Raw genomic sequence first — 25,388 nt, forward strand, 5'->3', positions numbered from 1 at the left:
TCATGCCTGCTAAAAGGTACAGATGAGAGTCACAGCTCGGTTCCTTGTGGTCTAGGGAGCCAGTGTATGTACCTCACAGGACACCGGGAGTCTGACACAGTTCCCTCTCACAGCAGTGTTCCTGTGGGTTGTTTTCATCACTGCTCCGGACAGCCCTGCACAAAACCAGAGAACCTGGTGATTGCTTGGTCGCTGCAACAGGTGGCTTCACTGAGGGTCCTGTTTAGTCACCTCTTTGTGTTTTTAGTGGCAAGCTTGATATTTTCCTATCTTTACAATCATCCCAAATGCAAGGATATTTTATAGTGCCCAATTTTAAAAATTCTTGATGCGAATCCCATATGTAGAGGAGCTACGACTTCAGTGAAGAACTACCTCAGCTCACAGAGCTACCATCTGAACTGGGAAAGGTTTAAAAAGCAAGAAAGTAGGTGATAGGAGATGGAGCCCTAAACTAGGACTGAAGAGAGCAGAAATCTATTTCTAAAAACAGAGTAGTGTTTTATGCTTGGGCTCTGAAGTCAGACTGCCTGAGTTCAAAAATCCTGGCTCTGTCAATAAGCAGGTAATCCCTGATGAGTTACTTCTTTCAGCCTTAGTGTCCTCATCTATAAAATGAGGATAATAATAGTACAAACCTCATAAAGTGATTGTGAGGATTAAATGAAATAACACTCAATAAAATGTGCTTGACCTCGGGACTAAATGAGCTCCCAGGTGCCAGCTGTCATTGTCTACGCAAGGCACGTGACCAGGGCTGAATCGGCAAGACGGGAAAATCCAGCTCCTGCGCTCTCGAGTATGTGCAGCTGGACTTCATGGTGTCTCACAAATGCTTCCCACCCCTCAGATGGACCCTATCCTTACAAGGCTGGGGAAACAGAGACTGCAGGGGGACCCCTGGACTGAACTGACATACTCTTCGAAACCTGAGAGGCCTCTGTGGGCACCTTAGACCTGGTGGCAGCCCTGAGGCTCTGCTGTTCAGTCCCTCTGCTATCTAGTGGTGTCTCTGAACTTCGGATACCTCATATTCTGCCCAGGCAGGCTTGCTCAGGAGCCCCCATGTTGTTCTTACTCAAAGTGGGGTCCCTGGGCCAGGCCCGGGGGATTCCGGCTCCCCTGACAAAGCATGCTTGTGGCCAAACAGAATCATTTTGACAGGCTGTCCCAGGTGGTTCTCATGCACTCATGTTCAGCTCCCAAAAGTAAAATTACCCTGGAATGAAAGGAGGCTGGTGGGGAAAGTGAGGCATAGCTTCAATGAATTAGCAAAGTGGCTCTGAGGCTTTTTAAGGCTGTTCTTGGAGAAAATGGGAAGGTAAAGGTGCTTGTCAAGCAGTCCAATGGACAGGACTGCCTTGACGGTGTTTGCCTTCTCCCAGTGTGGCTTGAGCCTGCTTGAGGCCAGCACAGGGAGGCCCAGCCCCCCGCTTTTGAAGCCCCAAGAGAGGGTGATGTCATGGGGCGACACCCGTTTTTTACACCATGCACAGGCTGGCCTCTGGTCACCAGGTGGCTGATAAGCCAGCGAGCGCAAGGCCACAAAGGCCTGTTCCAGGCTCCGTTCTGAATAGCCCCTGAGAATGGGAAATGAGCCTTTCTTTGTTCAAAACTTTCTCTAGCCTGAGGAGAAAACCCAGGTAGGGAAAAGGAGTTTGCCAGCCTGTCCACTGGATGTACAGTGGACAAACCATGGCAAAAATAAGGACTCCTGTGAGGCACTGCTAGATCATGAGTGGGCACCACAGAATGTTCTTCAGTGTTTGGTGTTTACTAAAGCACAGGCTAACTGACAGGCCCCAACTTCCTCTGGGGGAAAAAATAAGTCCTTAGGTAGAAAATCGAATTGGCCAAATGCCCTGTGCCTAGACCAGTTTGGATAAGCAGACCTAGCTATAAGGGACCAGCATCAGGCAGACCCCCCTCGGGTTCTTGAGGCTCTCCCCCAGCTGGACAGCACCGCCACTGTTCCCTCAGGGTCAGGGTTGGGCAGGAAGCCCAAGACCCAGGACCTTCAGAAATAGCACCTGGCTGGTTTAGGTCTCGGCTCTGAGCCCACCTGTCTAGATCGGCTCTGGGTGGCGCTGCCTGGTTTCCTGAGGCGTAAGATGAGGACAGCTATGGCAAAAGTGAGGCGTAAAGATGAAAGTGTAAAGGCCCTTGAACTGTGCCTGGCACTTAGTCAGTCCTCAAATGTTAGCACTTCTTAGGTCTGTCTGCCATATAGCTCCTGGGCCATGCAACCATTTCTATTTGAGAGTTTTGTTAAAAATACAGAGTGAATAAACTCCATCCTTGAGTGCATTAAAATCCTTAAAAGAAAGGGGAAGTAAATATATGTTGAATACAAAAAGTGGTGACAAATAGGCTTTGCTTGATTTCTGAAGGAGCTCAAGACTACAATTCTGTTACCTGTTGGAAAAATCTGGACTTGAGAAATGAAATACACCCATGTTGGCTGGATCAGAACCATTAACTACTACCCTGCTGGTTACTTCACCATGTTCTCCATCCTGGTTTCAGTCGTATTTCTTCAGTGCCTGGTGGCCCTCACGGTGCTAGGCACAGATGGTGCAAGCTCATTTTGCGCATTCCCAGCATTTCCCTCCAGCGCTGGTTACCACAGTGGTCAAGGCCCACGTTTTTCAGCCTTCCCCCTAGGGGCCCTTTGAGCAGAGCTGCCTGGTGGAGTGAGGTGGAGACATACCAGCCTGTTGGCCCCACACGGTCTGATGAGTGGAGCCCAGGGCCCACATGCTCTGGCTCACCCTGCCTGACGTGTGCGCCCTGTGCATGCCTACACACCTGCACCCAGCAGGATGGACATGTCTAGAAGAGAGCCAAACAGGTGGCCCAGGACGATTCACAACCAGCGGGGCGGGTTTTCTCCTGTGCTGTGTGCTTAATGCCGGCTGCATCAGCAGGCCTGCTCTGGGTGCCAGGCCCTATTTAGGATTGTTTCCCTGTGATGTCCATTGCAGGAGAGGGGCCCTTGTGCACTTCCAGCCTTTCTGAGCAAAACTATACAGCATAGTCTCTGCTCTTAATTTTTTCCAGTAAATTAAAGGCCAGAGGGAAAAGAAGAAGGAGCAGGGATCCAATGTTAAGAACTGTGTGCCAGAACCTTTCACTCCATTGTTGAACATGGTGAGGCTTTGAGCCACCTGCCAAGAAAAACAGAAACCTGGTGGCTACCATGGCAGGCTGGCGGGGAAGGCACACACTCCACAAGCCTGGTACTATAAGGCCCCAGTGATCCATGCAAAGCCTGCTTCAAGAAATAACCAAATGGGTGTGCATAGCTGCCGCCCACACCCCTGGTCACTCATCACCAGCCAGTCTCACTGGAGGTGTGGCTCCTAGACACATGTTTGAGGGCTTCACTGTTTCATATCTTCCAATGCCATCAACAGCTCAGAGGTGGCAGGGGCAGATCTGGGGCTAAAGGACAGTGGCCAACAGCTTTGGGCCAAAGGCTGCAGCGAGGCCTCTGGCTGAGAGAAGGAATGTCACGTCCACTGCAAATACCTCCTGCAAGGCTAGTGGGAGACACTGGGTAGGGGGATTGCAGTTCAAGCACCTGACTATGTTTCTTATCCAGAAATGAGCCCAGGCCCCTCCTCTGCAGAGGGCTGCTATGAACACTGGCAGGCCTTTCCAGAGGGGGCCTCCCACGGGCCGGGACCAGACTCTGTGCTTGCTGCTGCACCCCTCACAGTGCCTGGCCTAGCATGGGCACCCCACAGATAGACACTTGGGTATATCCTGGTGGGCACCAGCCCCCCCAGTGTACACTCATCCCTGCACATGTATGTCAGTTCAGAGGCAATGCTCTGTATAAGTTCAAGCCACAAGCCTTTGAGCAGCATGTTAGTCCAGCACTATGCCAGGCACTGGGGAAATTCAGGGCAGCCAGTGAAGCCTGGGCCCTGCCTTCAAGAAGCTTAGAGGAGAGGCCAGACTCATGCACATGGCACAGATGTACATGTCTGCACTCCAAATGCCTGAAGAGTTCAGATCTGGGGACCTGGGTCAGAGAGGGTTGGAATATAGGAAGACCAAGGAAGAGGGCCAGGTCATCTTCTCTCCAGCTCCTTCCTCCCTCCCAAGAGCCCAGCCTCAGGCTCCCTGTGCAGGCAGCAGAGAAGCTGGGTAGATGCTGATGGTGAAGGGAAGGGGGGCCAGAGCTTCCACTCTGCATGGGCTGCATCACATTTCACACTCACCACATTCATGGGCCGCCTTGGTATCCAGACCTCTGGCAGCCACTGCTCCCGAGAAGGAGGGGCGGGTCGTGAGGCGTGGAGTTCAGCCACGCAGAGCCTCCTGGGCTTCTCATCTCATGATCACCATCGTTATCCCCCTCACAGAGGTGCCACTTGCAGGGCACTCACCACCATCCTGCCAGGCGCTAGTCAGGGCATGCCTAGGGGGCACCCACCTTGCTCTCCCCTTGAGAGAGCTGTACCACTGAGCCCCTTCTGATGTAGGTAGCGGAAGTCCCAGGCTCCCGTCACCCGCCTTGTCCCATTAGCCCAGGCCATCACAGTTACAGTCTCACATCCAAGATAAACAACATGCATAGTTTTTAATATGGAAAGAATTTAATATGACCAAAGGTTGAGAAAGTAGTGTACTGAGCTGTAATCGCCCATTACCCAGTGTCAACATTATCAACATGCAATACTTCTTGAAACAAAAGGGATGAAAAAAATCATTATTATTATAAGTAAGAAAGTGTGGGATGTCAAAGGGACACAGGACCCAGCTGAATGATCTTCTAATTTGACAATTTGAGCAACAAAATAAACAACATAGTACTGGAACATAACCCAAAGTAGAAAAATATTCATGAGTCCTTACTGATACAGATGACTGAATAAATAAACAAATGGAGAGTAGGACACCTCCCCTGCAGAAGATTAAGTTATGTAGATACTCTGCCCTCAAGGATGTGGGGCATAAGTCCCCATTCCTTAACTGGGCTGTGCACACAGATTTCCTTCTAAGAAAGGCACCTTTCAGTGGGGAAGCATTACAAACACGGGCTCCACCAGGTGACCGGGGTTAACATCCTTGCTGATAAGCTATGTTGATAGCATGTACCTTTGATATGATGTGAGGAGAGGGCACCTGACCTCATTGGTCTTCCTCCCCACAACCCAGAGCCCCAGTCTAGTTGTGAGAAACTTCACACAAATCCCAGTTGAGGGACAATGTCCAGGATGCCTCCAAGCTGTCAGTCGCCCAAATCAAGGAAAGCATGAAACTGTCATAGCCAAGGGCAGCCGAAGGAGACATGGTGACTAAATGTGATGAGGTGTCCTGGATGGGATGCTGGGACAGAAAAAGGGCAATAGGAGGAAAGTAAGGAGTCCAAATAAATGTGGACTTTAGTTAATAATAATGTATCAACATTGGTTCATTAGTTGTGACAAATGTGCATTTAATGTGAGATGGTAACAATAGGGAAACTGCCTAAGGGGTATATAGGAACCCTGTACTACACTGGCAATTTTTCTGTCAATCTAAAGCTATTCTAAAATAAGTTTATTTTTAAAAATTCATTATTATTACTGTGATTTTATAAGAGCTGTGTTTCTGCAGGGGAGCAGAGGGCAGAAAAGGATTTCCATTAAGCTCTGCTGATGATGAGCACAAGGTCCCCACCTGCCTGCTGGTTCTTGGCGTGCCTGAGAAGCGGAAGGGAACATCAGCCACCTGGCCCATTCTCTGGACCTCCTGCACCTGCGGGGGAAAAGCAGAGGTGAGGTGGTTATTGCTGGGAAGTGAAAGATGATGTCCAGGAGCTGGTTGGGCAGGCTGGAGAGGCCAGCTGCCATCAGGGCCTTACTCAGCTCCCAGCAAGACTGACTCCCCACAGCCTTGCCTGTGAGTTACGCAGCATCACACTCTGAGCAGTGGTGGCATGCATTTGGTGCAGAGAGAGCCTCTGCTCTCTTATAGGGACCTGACAGAGTTGGGCACAGGTTAGAAGGCTGAGGTACACCTGCCCCTGCTGTTTGCTCTCACCATCTCGTCCTGGTGAAAGATGGAGCAGGCATGTGGGGCCTCAGTCATACAGCCTGGAAGTTAACCCATGCATGTTGAACTACTGTCCCCCACCCCAAGACCATTCATTTCACCTTTAGAGACCTGGGGTGGCAGAAGCCCATGACTTTGGAGGCAGCAGATCTGGATTCAGGTTCAGACTCCACTACTTGATAGCCAGGAAACCTTGGGTGATTCACTTAAGCTCTCTGACCTGTTTGTTCAGTTGTAAAATGCAGAAAAAATACACCTGCCTCACCCACCTCATCAGGGTAGGTCAAGGTCAAATGAGGAGAGGCAGTGGGCCAGGAGGGACTCTCTTAGAGGTTATTGTTTGAGAGGATGTAGCAAGGGTGGTCAACATTCTTCAGACAGCAGTTATGGACTTTCATGGCCTAGGGGCTAATCTGGCATAGAGTTTTGTACATATTAGGATGTTTTTGGTTGCAAGTAATAGTAAATTCATCTCAAAGTGGTTCACATAGCTGAAAAATGCAGTGGCAGAACAGGCCACAGGAGCAGCGTCATCAGTCCTAGCCAAGTTTCTCAGTAAGTCTCTCAGGAGTCTAGGTGTATTGGCTTCTAAGGCTGGCTTCCTTCTAAGTAGGAAAATGGTTGTAGGGATCCCAGGTCACACATTGCACCATCCCTAATAGGAGAGGGCTGCTCTTCCTTATTATCAAATATCCAGGGCTTCTCTCTCTGGTCTATTTTAGGCCACATGCTGAGCTCTGAATGAGTCACTGAGGCTAGGACCAGCCATGCTGATTGGCTTAGATGGGTTATTGCCAAACCCCAAATTACTGACACAAAGAAGGATGGACTAGAATGATTGGCGTAGGCCAATCAGGGCGTGGCCCTGGACGTGGGAGGAGGGTCAAACTCCAGCAGGCCTTTTGGCTGCCTCAGATGGGGAGGGGAGAAGTAGGTGCCATGTCCACTACAGTTTTCTATCTGTAGTGAGTGTTGTAGAGAATGATGGTGATTTGCCTCTCCAGTGTCCATTTCCCCCTTTTGGTACAACCTTGACTTCCATTTTGTGCTTCATTCCTGCCCCATTCTGAGACTATATGCTTCTGATGACCCCCCATTTCCCACTCAGGGGAGAAGCTTATGATGAAGACTTAGGGCAATGAGTACACTGTAATCTTTGGGCCACTGGATTGCTTCTCAAAAAGGCATTTGCCTTGATCAAAGCCAACGAAATGCAATGATACTCACCTGGAAGGAAGGCTGGGATAACGCCAGCTGCTCTTGTCTTCTGAACTTGACCCTAAGACGATGTAAGGTCTGGTGCTGTTCCTGTTGCCGTTCCGTAACCACACAGAGAGACTGGGGTTGGAGCTAATACAGAGACAGGGACAGGGAGAAACCTACCGAAGTCACGCAGATAGCCAAGCTAATGCCTGCTCTTCCAGTCTGTGAGTCAGCACACTTCCTCTTTGCTTTATAGTTTGGGTCAGGTTTTCTATCAGTTGCAATAATGTATTGTCATACAAGTCTTACTCAAAGGCTATTCACTGCCTTTGTAGGTGGCTAGAATGTTTGGTCCAAACTTCACCAAGTACATTTGTCATTTGACACTAGTATTACATAAAAACCATCCCAGTCAGGAAGATGTGGAAGAATGCTGAATGATATGGATGGAATTTAGTCTAGCTCAGGGCTGGGCAAAGTACAGCCCATGGGTCAAATCTGGGCTGCCGCCTATTTTTTTTTTTGTAGATAATTATTTTTTATTGAAGGGTAGTTGACACACAGTATTACATTACATTAGTTTTAGGTGTACAACATAGTGATTCAACATTTATATACATGATAATTCTAGGTATCAGCTATCACCATACCAAGTTGTTACAATATTTTGACTATATTCCTTATGCTATACATTACATCCCGGTTACTAATTTATTTTACCATTGGAAGTCGTTACTTTTTTTGTTTGTTTGTTTGTTTTGTTTGTTTGTTTGTGAGGGCATCTCTCATATTTATTGATCAAATGGTTGTTAACAACAATAAAATTCTGTATAGGGGAGTCAATGCTCAATGAACAATCATTAATCCACCCCAAGCCTAATTTTCGTCAGTCTCCAATCTTCTGAGGCATAACAAACAAGTTCTTACATGGAGAACAAATTCTTACATAGTGAATAAGTTACATGGGGAACAGTACAAGGGCAGTCATCACAGAAACTTTCGGTTTTGCTCATGCATTATGAACTATAAACAGTCAGTTCAAATATGAATACTCATTTGGTTTTTATACTTGATTTATATGTGGATACCACATTTCTCTCTATTATTATTATTTTTAATAAAATGCTGAAGTGGTAGGTAGATACAAGATAAAGGTAGAAAACCTAGTTTAGTGTTGTAAGAGAGCAAATGTAGATGATCAGGTGTGTGCCTGTAGACTAAGTGTTAATCCAAGCTAGACAAGGGCAATAAAACATCCACGTATGCAGAAGATTTCTCTCAAAACAGGGGGGATGAGGTTCTAAGCCTCACCTCTGTTGATCCCCAATTTCTCACCTGATGACCCCCCTGCGACTGTGCCTGTCTTAGGTTGTTCCTCCCTTGAGGAATCTTACCCGTCTCTGGCTAACCAGTCATCTTCCGGGGCCATACAGGGAAATGTAAAGTTGGTAAGTGAGAGAGAAGCTTTATTGTTTGAAATGGTTAGCTTTTTATTTCTTTGCATATTTATGCCCTGTAGCTTCTATTCCCAGCATTTGTCTTGAGGTATCTTTACCACTTGGAAGAATTATGATACTCTGTAAATTTGATATGAGGCACGAATTCTATTTAAGGGTTGTAATTAGGAAGGAAGAAGAAAAGCTATAGAAGTAGCAGGCAGAAGAAAACATGGAAAGATTGATTATATTTCTTTGACATATCTTCTTGTAGAGTAACTTCAGCATGTATAGGTTTTAAGCTACTAATTAAATTGCGTACACACATTAACATAATAGGAGTATAGTTACATAACCAAAGCATACCTGTAATTACCAGCCATCTCCAGTGAAACCAAGAAAACCAGTTAGGCACCTTAGGCATTTGTGAAAACTTATCTATGATATGGTGGATATTGTCCAACTGAACTTGAACAGTCTGAGAGAAATCAGACTAATTAAAACAACCTATTCCTGGGGAATGTTCACATCCCTTATGTTCTTTTAACAGTAAATAGTCTGTAGTTGTAAGATTTTGGAGCACTACAATTTACACTTCTCCTAATTCTTGGTTGAGTTCCAACAGTATAGATCCAGTCAAATTTGTTGTTTTACTGTATGCACAGGCCAGCTTAGATATCTCCTTCCTCATTCCCATGGCAAGTCCAGGAACTGGTGGGATGAGTGCATCTACCCCTGTAGCAGTGTGTGGATCTTTGTTGGGGTTTTTTGATGATCATCTTCTGGCATGAGTCTTCCCGAGAGTGCTGATGTTGGAAGTTCTCTTTCATATCGTATCTTAGTTCATTTTCGGGGTAGCCCAATTAGGCTTTGATCCTCTGTATAAACACAAACAGACCCTTTGCCTACACTTTTAAATGCCCTTTATACTCTTGTGTAGAACTCATTGGAGGTTACCACACAGGAACTGCCCTTTTTTTTAAATTTTTGGTATCACTAATCTACACTTACATGACGAATATTATGTTTACTAGGCTCTCCCCTATACCAGGTCCCCCCTATACACCCCTTTACAGTCACTGTCCATCAGCATAGCAAAATGTTGTAGAATCACTACTTGCCTTCTCTGTGTTGTACAGCCCTCCCTTTTCTCCTACCCCCCATGCATGCTAATCTTAATACCCCCCTACTTCTCCACCCCCCTTATCCCTCCCTACCCACCCATCCTCCCCAGTCCCTTTCCCTTTGGTACCTGTTAGTCCATTCTTGAGTTCTGTGATTCTGCTGCTGTTTTGTTCCTTCAGTTTTTCCTTTGTTCTTATATTCGACAGATAAGTGAAATCATTTGGTATTTCTCTTTCTCCGCTTGGCTTGTTTCACTGAGCATAATACCCTCCAGCTCCATCCATGTTGCTGCAAATGGTTGGATTTGCCCTTTTCTTATGGCTGAGTAGTATTCCATTGTGTATATGTACCACATCTTCTTTATCCATTCATCTATCGATGGACATTTAGGTTGCTTCCAATTCTTGGCTATTGTAAATAGTGCTGCGATAAACATAGGGGTGCACTGATCTTTCTCATACTTGATTGCTGCATTCTTAGGGTAAATTCCTAGGAGTGCAATTCCTGGGTCAAATGGTAAGTCTGTTTTGAGCATTTTGATGTACCTCCATACTGCTTTCCACAATGGTTGAACTAACTTACATTCCCACCAGCAGTGTAGGAGGGTTCCCCTTTATCCACAGCCTCGCCAACATTTGTTGTTGTTTGTCTTTTGGATGGCAGCCATCCTTACTGGTGTGAGATGATACCTCATTGTAGTTTTAATTTGCATTTCTCTGATAATTAGCGATGTGGAGCATCTTTTCATGTGTCTGTTGGCCATCTGTATTTCTTTTTTGGAGAACTGTCTGTTCAGTTCCTCTGCCCATTTTTTAATTGGGTTATTTGTTTTTTGTTTGTTGAGGCGTGAGAGCTCCTTATATATTCTGGACATCAAGCCTTTATCGGATGTGTCATTTTCAAATATATTCTCCCATACTGTAGGGTTCCTTTTTGTTCTGTTGATGGTGTCTTTTGCTGTACAGAAGCTTTTCAGCTTAATATAGTCCCATTTATGCATTTTTGCTGTTGTTTTCCTTGCCCGGGGAGATATGTTCAAGAAGAGGTCACTCATGTTTATGTCTAAGAGGTTTTTGCCTATGTTTTCTTCCAAGAGTTTAATGATTTCATGACTTACATTCAGGTCTTTGATCCATTTTGAGTTTACTTTTGTATATGGGGTTAGACAATGGTCCAGTTTCATTCTCCTACATGTAGCTGTCCAGTTTTGCCAGCACCATCTGTTGAAGAGACTGTCATTTCGCCATTGTATGTCCATGGCTCCTTTATCAAATATTAATTGACCATATATGTCTGGGTTAATGTCTGGATTCTCTAGTCTGTTCCATTGGTCTGTGGCTCTGCTCTTGTGCCAGTACCAAATTGTCTTGATTACTATGGCTTTATAGTAGAGCTTGAAGTTGGGGAGTGAGATCCCCCCTACTTTATTCTTCTTTCTCAGGATTGTTTTGGCTATTCTGGGTCTTTGGTGTTTCCATATGAATTTTTGAATTATTTGTTCCAGTTCATTGAAGAATGTTGCTGGTAGTTTCATAGGGATTGCATCAAATCTGTATATTGCTTTGGGCAGGATGGCCATTTTGACGATATTAATTCTTCCTAGCCACGAGCATGGGATAAGTTTCCATCTGTTAGTGTCCCCTTTAATTTCTCTTATGAGTGACTTGTAGTTTTCAGAGTATAAGTCTTTCACTTCTTTGGTTAGGTTTATTCCTAGGTATTTTTTTTTTTATGCAATTGTGAATGGAGTTGTTTTCCTGATTTCTCTTTCTGTTGGTTCATTCTTAGTGTATAGGAAAGCCACAGATTTCTGTGTGTTGATTTTGTATCCTGCAACTTTGCTGTATTCCGATATCAGTTCTAGTAGTTTTGGGGTGGAGTCTTTAGTGTTTTTTATGTACAGTATCATGTCATCTGCAAATAGTGACAGTTTAACTTCTTCTTTACCAATCTGGATTCCTTGTATTTCTTTGTTTTGTCTGATTGCCGTGGCTAGGACCTCCAGTACTATGTTAAATAACAGTGGAGAGAGTGGGCATCCCTGTCTAGTTCCCAATCTCAGAGGAAATGCTTTCAACTTCTCGCTGTTCAATATAATGTTGGCTGTGGGTTTATCATAGATGGCCTTTATTATGTTGAGGTACTTGCCCTCTATTCCCATTTTGCTGAGAGTTTTTATCATGAATGGATGTTGAACTTTGTCAAATGCTTTTTCAGCATCTATGGAGATGATCATGTGGTTTTTGTCTTTCTTTTTGTTGATGTGGTGGATGATGTTGATGGACTTTCGAATGTTGTACCATCCTTGCATCCCTGGGATGAATCCCACTTGGTCATGGTGTATGATCCTTTTGATGTATTTTTGAATTCGGTTTGCTAATATTTTGTTGAGTATTTTTGCATCTACGTTCATCAGGGATATTGGTTTGTAGTTTTCTTTTTTGATGGGGTCTTTCCCTGGTTTTGGTGTTAGGGTGATGTTAGCTTCATAGAATGAGTTTGTGAGTATCCCCTCCTCCTCTATTTTTTGGAAAACTTTAAGGAGAATGGGTATTATGTCTTCCCTGTATGTCTGATAAAATTCCAAGGTAAATCCGTCTGGCCTGGGGGTTTTTTTCTTTGGTAGTTTTTTGATTACCGCTTCAATTTCGTTGCTGGTAATTGGTCTGTTTAGATTTTCTGTTTCTTTCTGGGTGAATTGTAGAAGGTTGTATTTTTCTAGGAAGTTGTCCATTTCTCCTAGGTTTCCCAGCTTGTTAGCATATAGGTTTTCATAGTATTCTCTAATAATTCTTTGTATTTCTGTGGGGTCCGTCGTGATTTTTCCTTTCTCGTTTCTGTTACTGTTGATTTGTGTTGACTCTCTTTTCTTCTTAATAAGTCTGGCTAGAGGCTTATCTATTTTGTTTATTTTCTCGAAGAACCAGCTCTTGGTTTCATTGATTTTTCCTATTGTTTTATTCTTCTCAATTTTATTTATTTCTTCTCTGATCTTTATTATGTCCCTCCTTCTGCTGACCTTAGGCCTCATTTGTTCTTCTTTTTCCAATTTCAATAATTGTGACATTAGACCATTCATTTGGGATTGTTCTTCCTTTTTTAAATATGCTTGGATTGCTATATACTTTCCTCTTAAGACTGCTTTTGCTGCGTCCCACAGAAGTTGGGGCTTAGTGTTGTTGTTGTCACTTGTTTCCATATATTGCTGGATCTCCATTTTGATTTGGTCATTGATCCATTGATTATTTAGGAGCGTGTTGTTAAGCCTCCATGTGTTTGTGAGCCTCTTTGCTTTCTTTGTACAGTTTATTTCTAGTTTTATGCCTTTGTAGTCTGAAAAGTTGGTTGGTAGGATTTCTATCTTTTGGATTTTTCTGAGGCTCTTTTTGTGGCCTAGTATGTGGTCTATTCTGGAGAATGTTCCATGTGCACTTGAGAAGAATGTATATCCTGTTGCTTTTGGATGTAGAGTTCTATAGATGTCTATTAGGTCCATCTGCTCTACTGTGTTGTTCAGTGCTTCCGTGTTCTTACTTATTTTCTGCCCAGTGGATCTATCCTTTGGGGTGAGTGGTGTGTTGAAGTCTCCTAGAATGAATGCATTGCAGTCTATTTCCCCCTTTAGTTCTGTTAGTATTTGTTTCACATATGCTGGTGCTCCTGTGTTGGGTGCATATATATTTAGAATGGTTATATCCTCTTGTTGGACTGAGCCCTTTATCATTATGTAGTGTCCTTCTTTATCTCTTGTTACTGTCTTTGTTTTGAAGTCTAATTTGTCTGATATTAGTACTGCAACCCCTGCTTTCTTCTCGCTGTTGTTTGCTTGAAATATGTTTTTCCATCCCTTGACTTTTAGTCTGTACATGTCTTTTGGGTTTCAGGTGAGTTTCTTGTAAGCAGCATATAGATGGGTCTTACTTTTTTATCCATTCTATTACTCTGTGTCTTTTGATTGGTGCATTCAGCCCATTAACATTCAGGGTGACTATTGAAAGATATGTACTTACTGCCATAGCAGGCTTTAAATTCGTGGTTACCAAAGGTTCAAGGTTAGCCTCTTTAGTATCTTACTGCCTAACTTAGCTTGCTTATTGAGCTGTTATATACACTGTCTGGAGATTCTTTTCTTCTCTCCCTTCTTATTCCTCCTCCTCGATTCTTCATATGTTGGGTGTTTTGTGCTGTGCTCTTTTTAGGAGTGCTCCCATCTAGAGCAGTCCCTGTAAGATGTCCTGTAGAGGTGGTTTGTGGGAAGCAAATTCCCTCAGCTTTTGTTTGTCTGGGAATTGTTTAATCCTACCGTCATATTTGAATGATAGTCGTGCTGGATACAGTATCCTTGTTTCAAGGCCCTTCTGTTTCATTGTATTAAATATATCATGCCATTCTCTTCTGGCCTGTAGGGTTTCTGTTGAGAAGTCTGATGTCAGCCTGATGGGTTTTCCTTTATAGGTGACCTTTTTCTCTCTAGCTGCCTTTAAAACTCTTTCCTTGTCCTTGATCTTTGCCATTTTAATTATTATGTGTCTTGGTGTTGTCCTCCTTGGATCCTTTTTGTTGGGGGTTCTGTGTATTTCCGTGGTCTGTTCGATTATTTCCTCCCCCAGTTTGGGGAAGTTTTCAGCAATTATTTCTTCTAAGATACTTTCCATCTCTTTTCCTCTCTCTTCTTCTTCTGGAACCCCTATAATACGGGTGTTGTTCCTTTTGCATTGGTCACACAGTTCTCTTAATATTGTTTCATTCCTGGAGTTCCTTTTATCTCTCTCTATGTCAGCTTCTATGCTTTCCTGTTCTCTGGTTTCAATTCCATCAATGGCCTCTTGCATCCTATCCATTCTGCTTATAAACCCTTCCCGAGTTTGTTTCATTTCTGTGATCTCCTTTCTGGCATCTGTGATCTCCCTCTGGACTTCATCCCATATCTCTTGCGTATTTCTCTGCATCTCTGTCAGCATGTTTATGATTCTTATTTTGAATTCTTTGTCAGGAAGACTGGTTAGGTCTGTCTCCTTCTCTGGTGTTGTCTCTGTGATCTTTGTCTGCCTGTAGCTTTGCCTTTTCATGGTGATAGGAATAGTCTGCAGAACTGGGACGAGTGACGGCTGGAAGGACTTCCTTTCTTGTTGGTTTGTGGCCCTCCTCTCCTGGGAGAACAGCGACCTCTAGTGGCTTGTGCTGCGCAGCTGCGCGCAGACAGGGTTTCTGCTTCCTGCCCGGCTGCTATGGAGTTAATCTCGGCTGTTGCTGTGGGTGTGGCCTAGCTCGGGCAGCTACTCCAAAATGGTGGAGTCGCGTTGGAGCAGGAGCTGCTGGGAGGCTATTTATCTCCGTAAGGGGCCTCCCTGCTCCCTGCAGCCCAGGGGTTAGGGTGCCCAGAGATCCCGGATTCCCTACCTCTGGATTAAGTGTCCCTCCCTGCCCCTTTAAGACTTCCAAAAAGCACCCGCCAAAACAAAACAACGACCACAAAAAAAAAAAAAAATTTTTTTTAATTAAAAAAATAATAAAAGGTGGCCGTTCGTTTTTCTTTATTCTCTGGCGCCAGCCTCAGGCATCTGCTCACCGGTCTTGCTGCTCTGTTTCCCTAGTATTGGGGTCCCTATCCCTTTAAGACTTCCAAAAAGCGCTCGCCAAAACAAAACAGCTAAAAAAAAAAAAAAAAAAAATGGTCACTCGCTTTTCTGGTGTCCTCCGGCGCCAGGCCTCCCGTGCCCGCTCACTGTTCTTGCTGCCCTGTTTCCCTAGTATCCAGGGTCCTCCGCGCATGCACTGTGTCTGCGCTCTGGCCCGGATGGCTGGGGCTGGGTGTTCGGCAGCCCTGGGCTCCGTCTCCCTCCCGCTCTGCCTGCTCTTCTCCCGCCGGGAGCTGGGGGGAGGGGCGCTCGGCTCCCGCGGGGCCGGGGCTTGTATCTTACCCCCTAAGCGAGGCGCTGGGTTCTCTCAGGTGCGGATGTGGTCTGGATATTGTCCTGTGTTCTCTGGTCTTTATTCTAGGAAGAGTTGTCTTTGTTATATTTTCATAGATATATGTGGTTTTGGGAGGAGATTTCCGCTGCTCTACTCACGCCGCCATCTTCCGATCTTCTCTGCTGCCTATTTTCATAAAGTTTCCAGGAATACAGCCACACCTTGCCTGTCACTGTGCTATACTACAATGGCAGAGCAAAGCTGAGTAGTTCCTTACAAGGCCTGATATATATAGTAATTGGCCCTTTATAGAGAACGTTCACTGCCCCTGGTATAGATGGTTGAAGAACCAAGTGTTAGCAAATTACTACCCTGAAATGAACACCTGGGTCCCCCAGTGGAAGCAACACGGAGTAAACCTCCATCATAGACCTCTGTACCTTATTAACATCAAGTCGTGTTATCAGCATTAGGAAAGCAAACTTTTGTTACACTGAACTTACCCTGGACAGTAAATGAAAGACATCCTATGTCTGTGTTAAGATCTGGGCTCTGCAGCGCCTAAATCTTGGTAGCCCTGGCCACAGAGAGTCTAGGAAGCCTGCAGCCATAAGGAGGTCTGCATGGTGAAAACAAGAGACAAGTTCTTCAGTTTTCATAATGGAATGTCAGTGCTGTTATCAGTACATTTGACATCTGAAGCCGATGGCTTCCACTTCTACCAACAATATAGCACAAGTCAGGGCAATCAGTGAGCTCCATTTAAAATTCCTGGCTATCAAGCTCCTGCCAGACATGTAGCACAGTTAATTTTGGTGAAATAAATAGCAAAGATTATGTAAGCCACCACCCTGCCAGTTTTCTGACATTTCTCTGCTAAGTTAAATTACCAGGAAGCAACATACCAAGGTCTAAGGCTAGTCCTCAATGGAGGCCATCATGAAACTGTCATGTAATATTATGGCCTCTGCTTTTATGTGAGGTCTTCATCAAGGATACTACTGCATTGTCCAGAATCTAATTTGTGGCTTCTAACTCACAAATATTGTGAAGGGAGCGCAGTTTAGGAATACTATTGACTGGTTATTGTTACCCAGGGGAGATTCTGCTTACCCAAAGGTTCCCCTTCTTCTCACTGCCCTTCCTCTCACTGTAGAGTTTGGTAGCTTCCCAACTTACATGGCACTCAAGGTGGGTCCGAGATGGGTCCAGGGGGATGGTGGGGCCCATCTAGATAGAGATCTGTAGTAGTTTTGTATTTCTTTATTGATGGGGAAAATATTTATTTGGGGTAACCCACTTCAAATGCTATGTAAGTGCCTTCTACTTAAGGATCTACATGTTAAATCTGAGAATTTACTTCCAGGACCCATTTTGAATGCCCCTCCAAGCCCAACTGGGAGCAGAGAGGGAGTCTCATAGATACACCAGCATAAACTCCCCTGAGATAAGAACACGGGTAAATGACCCTTCTCTTCCTGGCCAATTCCTTCTCTGCCTACCCTTTGGGGCCCAGCTTAAAGTCTCCCTCCTTGGTATAAAGCCAGATGAGACTGGAGAAATTCCTTTTGTCTCTCAATCACACCAATTATTACTGCAATTAATCTCCTAACACCTTGAGACTACTAGTGCTAGAGGCTTTGGCTTTTTGTAGTGATGGGAAGGGTCTGTTTAGTGTGTTACTTTAGAGCTAGAACCTTTTCCTTAGCATAGCAAAAATAGCTTGGGGACAAGAATTACATCACATCATTCCATTCCAGAATGTGGATTTGGTTTATGCCCTACCCCCAAGGATACCCTCTTCTCTTCCATCAAGGAGGGTCAGGCCACAGAGCATCCACCTTGGCCTCCTTTGGGAGAGGGTCTCTCACCAGATGAGGAGGAAAGCCAGGTGACCACAGGACTTGGGCCTGTCCCTGAGACAGCCCCCTAGTCAGGACATTACCCACCCCCTGCTGGATGCCTGCTTTAGGACACAGGAACACAGTCTCTGCTCACAGTCAGGTGAGGAGACAGACACACAGACCATGAAATGCAGTGTGGAGTTGCTGGGACAAAAGCGAATTGAATTGCTCCAGGGGGGCTTGGGAGACACAGAGGTTTTCCCACTCCTTGTTAGGCCCACTTGTAAGGACCCTGACTGGAGAAGGCATGTGAGGCTGGAACCAGGTCAGACTTCTGTAATCACTACCGCACATGGTCTGGAATCTCATACACAGGAGCCTGGCGGCGGCCCATGAGTGACCTTCAGTAACTCCTAATACTGGGCACTCTGAAGGGATTTTCTTGGTACCAGTCACAAATGAGAGACATCACAGAAAATGTTATTATTTTATTATTTCAAGGAGGTAATACATAGCCCAATATACCAAAGCAATAGGGAATCAGAGGCAGCGAGTGGCAAGTTTCTGAGAAGAGCCGCATGCTGAGTCGTTGAGCTCCCATCTGCCCCATGGCCCATGGCCGCTTACACGATGGCCAGGTTGGTGACACGGAGCTCGCAGTGACCGCAGCAGTGGGCAGACGACCAACTCAGCCCCACTGACTGAGAAAGGGTTCCACATGAGCAGCAGAGGCCCTGGCAGGCCAAGCACACTGCACAGCACACAGCCCTGCCACAGCCAGGTTTACACGGCCACTGCCTGAGCAGCAACCAGCCTGTCTAGCACTTGATTTTATTTCTCTGAACCTGGACTGGGCAGGATATGAATAAATCCTGAGTCAGAAATTAAGGTGAAAGACTTAGTAGTGTTAATACTCTGGATGAGAGAAGATAACACTCTCTTGGAGGAGAATGGGCCAGGAGTCTGGTAGGAGAAAAGATGGAAGCACACAGAATGGCCACGGGTGCAGGCGCTGCCTTGAGGACGTCAGAGGGGCCTTTCACTGTACATGATGGGGTAGACCCTGGGGCTGCTTCCTTGCCACAGAGTTGAACTAGAGGTTCATTTTCCACTCATAATTGGTTTCCGGGTCTAAGCCAGCACACCTGGGGCTGAAGCAAATCCTGCCTGTGCACCAAGCATGGCCTTGGAGAGATGTGTGGCTCAGTTCTCCAGTGTGGAGGGTGAGGCACTCGCAACTCAAGGAGACCTTTCTCCCCAACCCCAGCTCCTTTCCCTTGCAAATGGCCAGGGCAGGAGGTCAGAGCCAGGGGGACCTCCTAGAGAAGCCCCACCATGGTTTTGTCTGAAGAATTCATTTTGGTGGGACTCAAAGCTCCCGCTTGGCATGGAGCAGTCTTATTTCCAGACTTTAATGGTGGCGTGCAAGTGGGAACTGCAGCAGTGCCTCTGGATGCTGTAATACTCAGAGATGTCATTCATTTCAATATGACGGTCCAGTTGGAGAGCTGGTAGGGAGGGGCTGCTTCTTCCAAGCATGCACTGCTCCCCAGCCAACCCAGGCCAGGCCAGAGCTGGGTTCAGATGCTGCACAGGCTGACAGATTTTTGGTTTGATAAGAGTGGAAAGAATTTTCGAAAAAACACACCACTGACTTCTCTAAACCCAGAGCCATTGGTTTTGCTTTGTTTGACAAGAAGGGACAAAGAACCACAGCTCCATTGTGGCCGAGGCTTGTGCAGCACAGAATGCAGTATGTATCGAAACAGTTAAACCTTGGTCTGACTGGGGAGGTGGGTGAACACTCTTTTGGTGTTCACCGAAAGAGCCTTGGGACCCCGTGTCCACTAGTTGGTGGCAGGCTCTGCTGGTGCCTCATCCTCATGCTCCTCAAAGCCTGGGACTGGCTTCTGCAGAAAGTACATGGTGGCCTGGATCACCTTATCTGGTCCAATATTGTACACAGGGTGAGTGGGCTGCTGCAAAGAGAAGAACAGATACCAATCATCCCAGTGGACCTTGGAAATGTGCACAGCCTTTGACCCATTAAATGTATTCTTAAGAACTTATCAATAAACTGGTGGTTGCCATAGGGGGCTGGGTGCAGGGACAGGCAAAATAGGTGAAGAGGATAAAGTAGTACAGACTTTCAAATGTAAAATAAATGTCACAGGGATGAAAAGTACAACATAGGGAATACAATCAATAATACTATACTATCTGTATGGTGGCAGATGGTAACTACACTAATCCTGGTGAGCATCTAGTAATATATATAGTTGTTGAGTCACTATGTTGTACACTTGAAACCAATATAATATTTTAAAAAAGAAAAAATTTAGCATAAGGAATCTCAAAGATGTATACAGATTTATTACACAAGACCCTGATGTTCAACAGGGTATTGGTAAAAATATGGGATATGAGGGAATATTATATAGCCACTTAAAAACAGGCTTTCAAATATCTAATGCTATGGGCAAATGTTTATAACATATTAAGTGAGGAAAATAGTATGCACAATACTATCCCAAAGTTACTTTTTAAAAATCTGTAGATGTGATGTATACAAACAGGCAAAAATCGGACATATACCAAAATAGGGACAATGATAAGATCACTTCCAATGTTCTTATTTGTACTTTTATATATATTCCAATTATTAAAAAAGTGAATGTGTATTTATATTATAATTAAGAAAAAGAATCATAACCCTACTACATAAGTAAAGGTGTCAGGCCATATTTAAATTCTTGTATGTTATTCCACTACATCACAGAAACCCAACAGAAACTCTAGGTCTGAGACAGGGCACGATCCTAGGCCAGTGTTCAGGACTCCTCACTCTGGAAAAGGGACATAATTAAAGGAAAGATTTAAAAAAATTATGAGAACACTATGAACAACTTCATGCCAAAATATGTAAGAATTCAGATAAACTGAGTAATTTTGTAGAATATGAATTTCAAAATTGACTCAAGAAGATATTTAAAACTATATGAATAGGTTAAATCAACAATAATTATTGGCTATAATTCTACCACCATTCCTCCCCAAAACACACACACCCAAAATTACTGGCCTAAATGGTTTCTCAGGCAAGTGTTATCAAACACACAAGAAACGGATAGTATCTAACCTATACAACTTTTTTCAAAGACTTAAAACAGAAAAAAAAAAAAAGATACCCATCTAATTTTATGAGGCTACAACAGTATCCTGAAACATACATTGGAAAAGACAATACAATAAAACAAAATTTCAAATCAATTTTTCTCATAAACATACATGCAAAAAATCCTAAATAAAAATACCAGCCAAAAACACTAGCAAACTGAATCCAGCAGTGTTTTTAACACACACACACACATACTCTCTTTCTCTCTCTGTCCTCTATGACCAAGAAAGGCTTATCCTCGGAATATAAGGTTAACATCAGAATATATTTATTAATGAAACATACCATATTATAGGGAAAAGCCAGATGCAGAAAAAGCATTCAATAAAATTGACTCCTAAATTATAATTGAAACAAACAAAAAACAACCCAGCAAATGAGGAATAGAGGGTAACATCCTTAATCTGATATGAAGTATTTATCAAAACCCCACAGCAAGCATCCCACTTAATGGTGAAATTATAGAGACCTTCCCATTACAATCAGAAGTAGGGCAGGAATGCGCTCTATGACTACCTCCAGTCAACATTCTATGAGGGTCTTAGGCACATCACAGGGCAAGAAAAAGAAAATTCTTAAGAATCAGAAAGGAAAAGGCAAACTGCTCTTATTAGAAGATGACATTACATTCTAAATAGAAAATCCAAGAGAGTCTATAGACAAATTATTATAACTACAAAGAAAGTTCAGCAAGGTTGCTGGAAAAAAAATTCAAATACAAATATCAACAGCATTTCTACATATTAGTATAAAACAACCAGTTACAAAATATAATGGGAAAAATTCTAATCACAATAGACACAAAAACTATAAATTTTTTAGACATAAATCTAACAAAAGATGTTCTAGTCCTTTATGGGGAAAATGATAAAAGACCACTGAAGGACATGTATGACAATCTGAAAAATTATGTTCATAAATGGGAAGTCTTACTACTGAAAAGAAGCTTTTCTGATCCACCATCTGCAGTGGAACCGTCACCAAGATGCAAATTTTCATGAGAACCCTTACAGGGAACACCCTCACCCTCACCTGAACCCCTGGATACAGGAGGAAATGTAAAGGCCAAGATCCAGGATAAGGAAATAATTCCTCCTCATCAGCAAAGACTGATCTTTGCTGGCAAGCAGCTGGAAGATAGATATACTTTGTCTGACAAGAACATTCAAAAGGAGTCCACTCTTCATCTTATACTGAGACATCATGGTGATGCTAAGAAAAGAAAATTGTATCCCACTTCCAAGAAGAATAAGAATAAGAGAAAGAAGGTTAAGCTGGCTGTTGTGAAATACTACAAAGTAGATGAGAATGACAAAATCAGTCGCCTTCACCAGGAGTGCCCTTCAGAATGTGGTGCTGGAGTTTTTATTTTATGGCCAGCCACTTTGACAGATACTGTGGCAAATGTCTGACCAATTGCTTCAACAAACAGGAAGACACATCATTGTATATATGTTACTAAAAGACATGAACTAACAACAAAAAAAACTGAAGTCATTTCTCTCCCATTAATCTTAAATTCAATATAATTCCAAAAAAAATTCCACTATTTTTTTTTGTGGAACTTAGTTGATCCTAAAATTCACAGGGAAAAGTAAAAGGCAAAGATTAGGCAACTTTGAAGAAAAAGGAGATGGATGGGACTTGATCACCTGCATTTAAGATTTGCTTAAGCCAGTGAAGATAGACCAACAGATGAAAGGAACAGTCACCTGACACATAGAAACTTGAGTGTGTGACACTCATGTGATACACATCAGTAGGTAAGGTTGTGAACTTCAATAAATGGTACTGGTCAATTGGTTATCCACATGGAAAAAAGATAAAATTATATCCAGCCCTCACCATGGACAGAAATCAATTCCAAGAGAATTAAAAGTCCAGATAGGAAAAGCAGAACTATTTAGAAGAAAATATATTTGTGACCTTAGGGTAGGGAAATATTTCTTAAGTAATGAAATCTTACCAACCCCACCCCCACCAAACCCTCAAAAAACCAAAAAAGCAAATAAAATTTTTCACTTTAAAATTAAAATCTTTTACCCAACAAAAAAACACTAAAAACAAAGTGAAAAGACAAGTCACTAACTAGAAGAGATTCAGCACACACATACCACTGGCAAAGGATTGGTATCAGGAACATACAGAGCGCTCCTACAAATATATGAGAAGAGAGCAAACAATTATAATTGCAGATCAATAAGAAAAAGAGCAAAGGATAAGAGTTGGCAGGCAATTCACAGGAGGCATAACAGAAATGGACAATAAACATTTGAAAAGCTTCTCAACCTCACTAGTAATGAGGAAAATGCAAAACAAAATAGATACCATTCCACATCAAAGCGGCAGAAAGAAAAAGGCAGACTATACAGCAATTCATCTCAGAGCCTTTGAGCATAAAACAGCCCAGCCACGTGGGGGATCAGCTCAGTGCCACATAGTGAAGTTGAAGGTGTGTGTTCTCTTCAACCCAGCAAGTCTTGGCTGGAGAAACACTTAACACAAGAATGTTTGCTGAAAACCCAAACCATCTCAATGTTAACCAACAGCAGACTAGAAAAATTAACTGGGGCATTTATATAAGGGAATACCATACAGTAGTTAAAATGAATAAACCACAGTTATACATATGGATACAGATAAACCTCCAAACCCTAATGGTCAGTGAGAAAAGCAGTGCACAGTACGTGGTACAGTAGACACTGCTAAAAGAAGTTTAAAAACATACAAAGCACCTCTATTGTTTGCGGATACATGCATGTTGTTATGGCACATAAACATCCACAAGCATGATAAATGTCAAATTTAGGACAGGGCTATGCTGGGGCGGAGCAAGGGAAGGGAACGGAAGAGGATTACATAGGAAGCAAATGTGGAAAAACGCTAAGACTTGGAAAAGCTGAATGGTGGTTACTCTGATTTCTCTGATTACTAGTGAGGCTGAGCATCTTTTCATTCATCTACTGGCCATTTATGTTTCTTCTGTTGGAAATATTTTGTGCCAATCTGAACGGGCCCCATTATTTGATGGCTGTGGGAAGTCTTAGCTGGGTTCATGGCTCAGGCTCATGTCTAGGCTCAGGAGCGTCTCTCAGCCAGGTTGGTCTTGGGCTGGAAGCAGTGGGGAATAGGCACGGGGCTGACCGTTTTGGGGGAAGCAGACAAGAACAAGTTAAACACATAACAAATGGTCACGAGTGCAATGAAGGCACAAGTGAGACTCTGTGGCAGAGCCTTTCAGGGCGATCTCGTGTACAGAAGGTGGTCTGAGAAGGCTTCACGCACTCTGAGCTCCAGGAGAAGGTGGCGTCAGCCTGGCAGCGGCTGCTGCGAGCTCTGTGCTGCCTCTGAGTAAGCCACCTCCAAGAGGGAACTACTGGTAAGTGGTCCGGGTCCTAGACTCTGGGATAAAGATTCGAAACCTCTGTCACAATTGCACCCTCTGCCTAGAACCCGGAGTTTGTCTCCAGGTGTGTTTACTGCCCAGTCACAGCCTCACAAATGGGTGCAAACTGGTTGGAGGGTGGGAAGTGTGAGCTCCCCAGCCTGTCCGCACGGGAAACGCACAGACACAGGTCTGCAGGCAAGAGTGGCTGCTCTGCTCTCCAGGTGGACCCTTTGGATAAGGCTGTTAAGCGCCCCCGTCCCACCTTACCAGAGCATTTTCAGGCACACCAAGGACCACGTCGTGCAACATGGCTCCACTGCCAAAGTGCTGGGCTATGGACAGGCCGCTCAGGCAGTAGCAGGTGTGGTAGAAATCCCGTGACCTGCAAGGACAGGGTGGCTCTGAGCAGGCACTTCCCTTCTCCCCACAGATCACCCCAAGTGCGGCCCCAAGAACAAACACAAGCACAGACCCAGAGGCCCGGATGCACTCACATCCCACCCTGCCCTCCGCACAGCTCAGCCCCAGGAAGCCTGGTTTTCCCCAGCAGCATTTTTCAAAGCCCTGTTCTGTAGCTCTGCCAGACATTTTAGAGTCACTCCTTCCAACTGTCTTCTGGAAAGATCCCTCCAAGATAGTGCTAGTGCTAAATTAATATATCCCCCCCCCACCTCCCGCCAAAGTGCCCAAATGTCCTAGAAATAAGCCAAATTCTTCCTGATGAACTGCTGGGGACTGGCCTTCAGCTGGGCCTCTCCCTGGAGGCTAACAGCAGTGGGGTGTGCATGCAAGTGTGTGAGTGTGTGAATGTGTACATACGTGCATGGATGTGGGGGTGTGAGTAGCAAAGGGGAACAGGACTTATTTTGCTTTTTCTTTTATTATGGCACCTAAAGGTACTTATTCTATGCTGTAATAGTTGTCATGATTATAATCTTTGTTTACAAGACTAGGGGTTTTTAAGTCCTGTATCCTGTTCTATTTAAATCAGTTTGGTTAAAAAAAAAAAAGAGGGAAGAAAAGCTGCCAACCTGGCAATCTGTTTACCACTCTGAAGAGGAGGGTGCATGTAAGCTGGGGCAAGCTGGGCACTGGAGGTGCCAGGATGGCCCTCGAAGGGGGTGCCCCCAGCTGGGGGCCTTCTTCTTACATCATACTAGCATGAAGCAGCTGGATGGAAAGGGGCTCCACAGTTTTTAAAGGTCAGCATCAGCACCTGCCCCATCGGGGTCTGAGTGGCCCGAAGTGGGGCC

General features: G+C 44.4%; 1 protein-coding gene and 1 pseudogene across 1 annotated transcript in view; one reads left to right on the top strand and one right to left on the bottom strand.

Annotated features, from left to right (window-relative positions):
• Nucleotides 1–18,042: 18,042 nt before the first annotated feature.
• Nucleotides 18,043–25,388, bottom strand: part of FNTB (farnesyltransferase, CAAX box, beta) — an 84,196-nt gene continuing 76,850 nt past the window's right edge. Inside the window, exons 11-12 of the mRNA XM_036906043.2 lie at nucleotides 24,403–24,517; nucleotides 18,043–19,548 (exon numbers count right to left, since the gene is read on the bottom strand). Of these exons, the coding sequence (XP_036761938.1) occupies nucleotides 19,417–19,548; nucleotides 24,403–24,517 (247 nt within the window). The 3' untranslated portion in view covers nucleotides 18,043–19,416. The remainder of the gene's footprint in view (nucleotides 19,549–24,402; nucleotides 24,518–25,388) is intronic.
• Nucleotides 21,610–22,285, top strand: LOC118922844 (ubiquitin-40S ribosomal protein S27a-like; annotated as a pseudogene).

The sequence above is a fragment of the Manis pentadactyla genome, chromosome 11 (assembly GCF_030020395.1).
Source record: "Manis pentadactyla isolate mManPen7 chromosome 11, mManPen7.hap1, whole genome shotgun sequence".
Taxonomy (NCBI): domain Eukaryota; kingdom Metazoa; phylum Chordata; class Mammalia; order Pholidota; family Manidae; genus Manis; species Manis pentadactyla.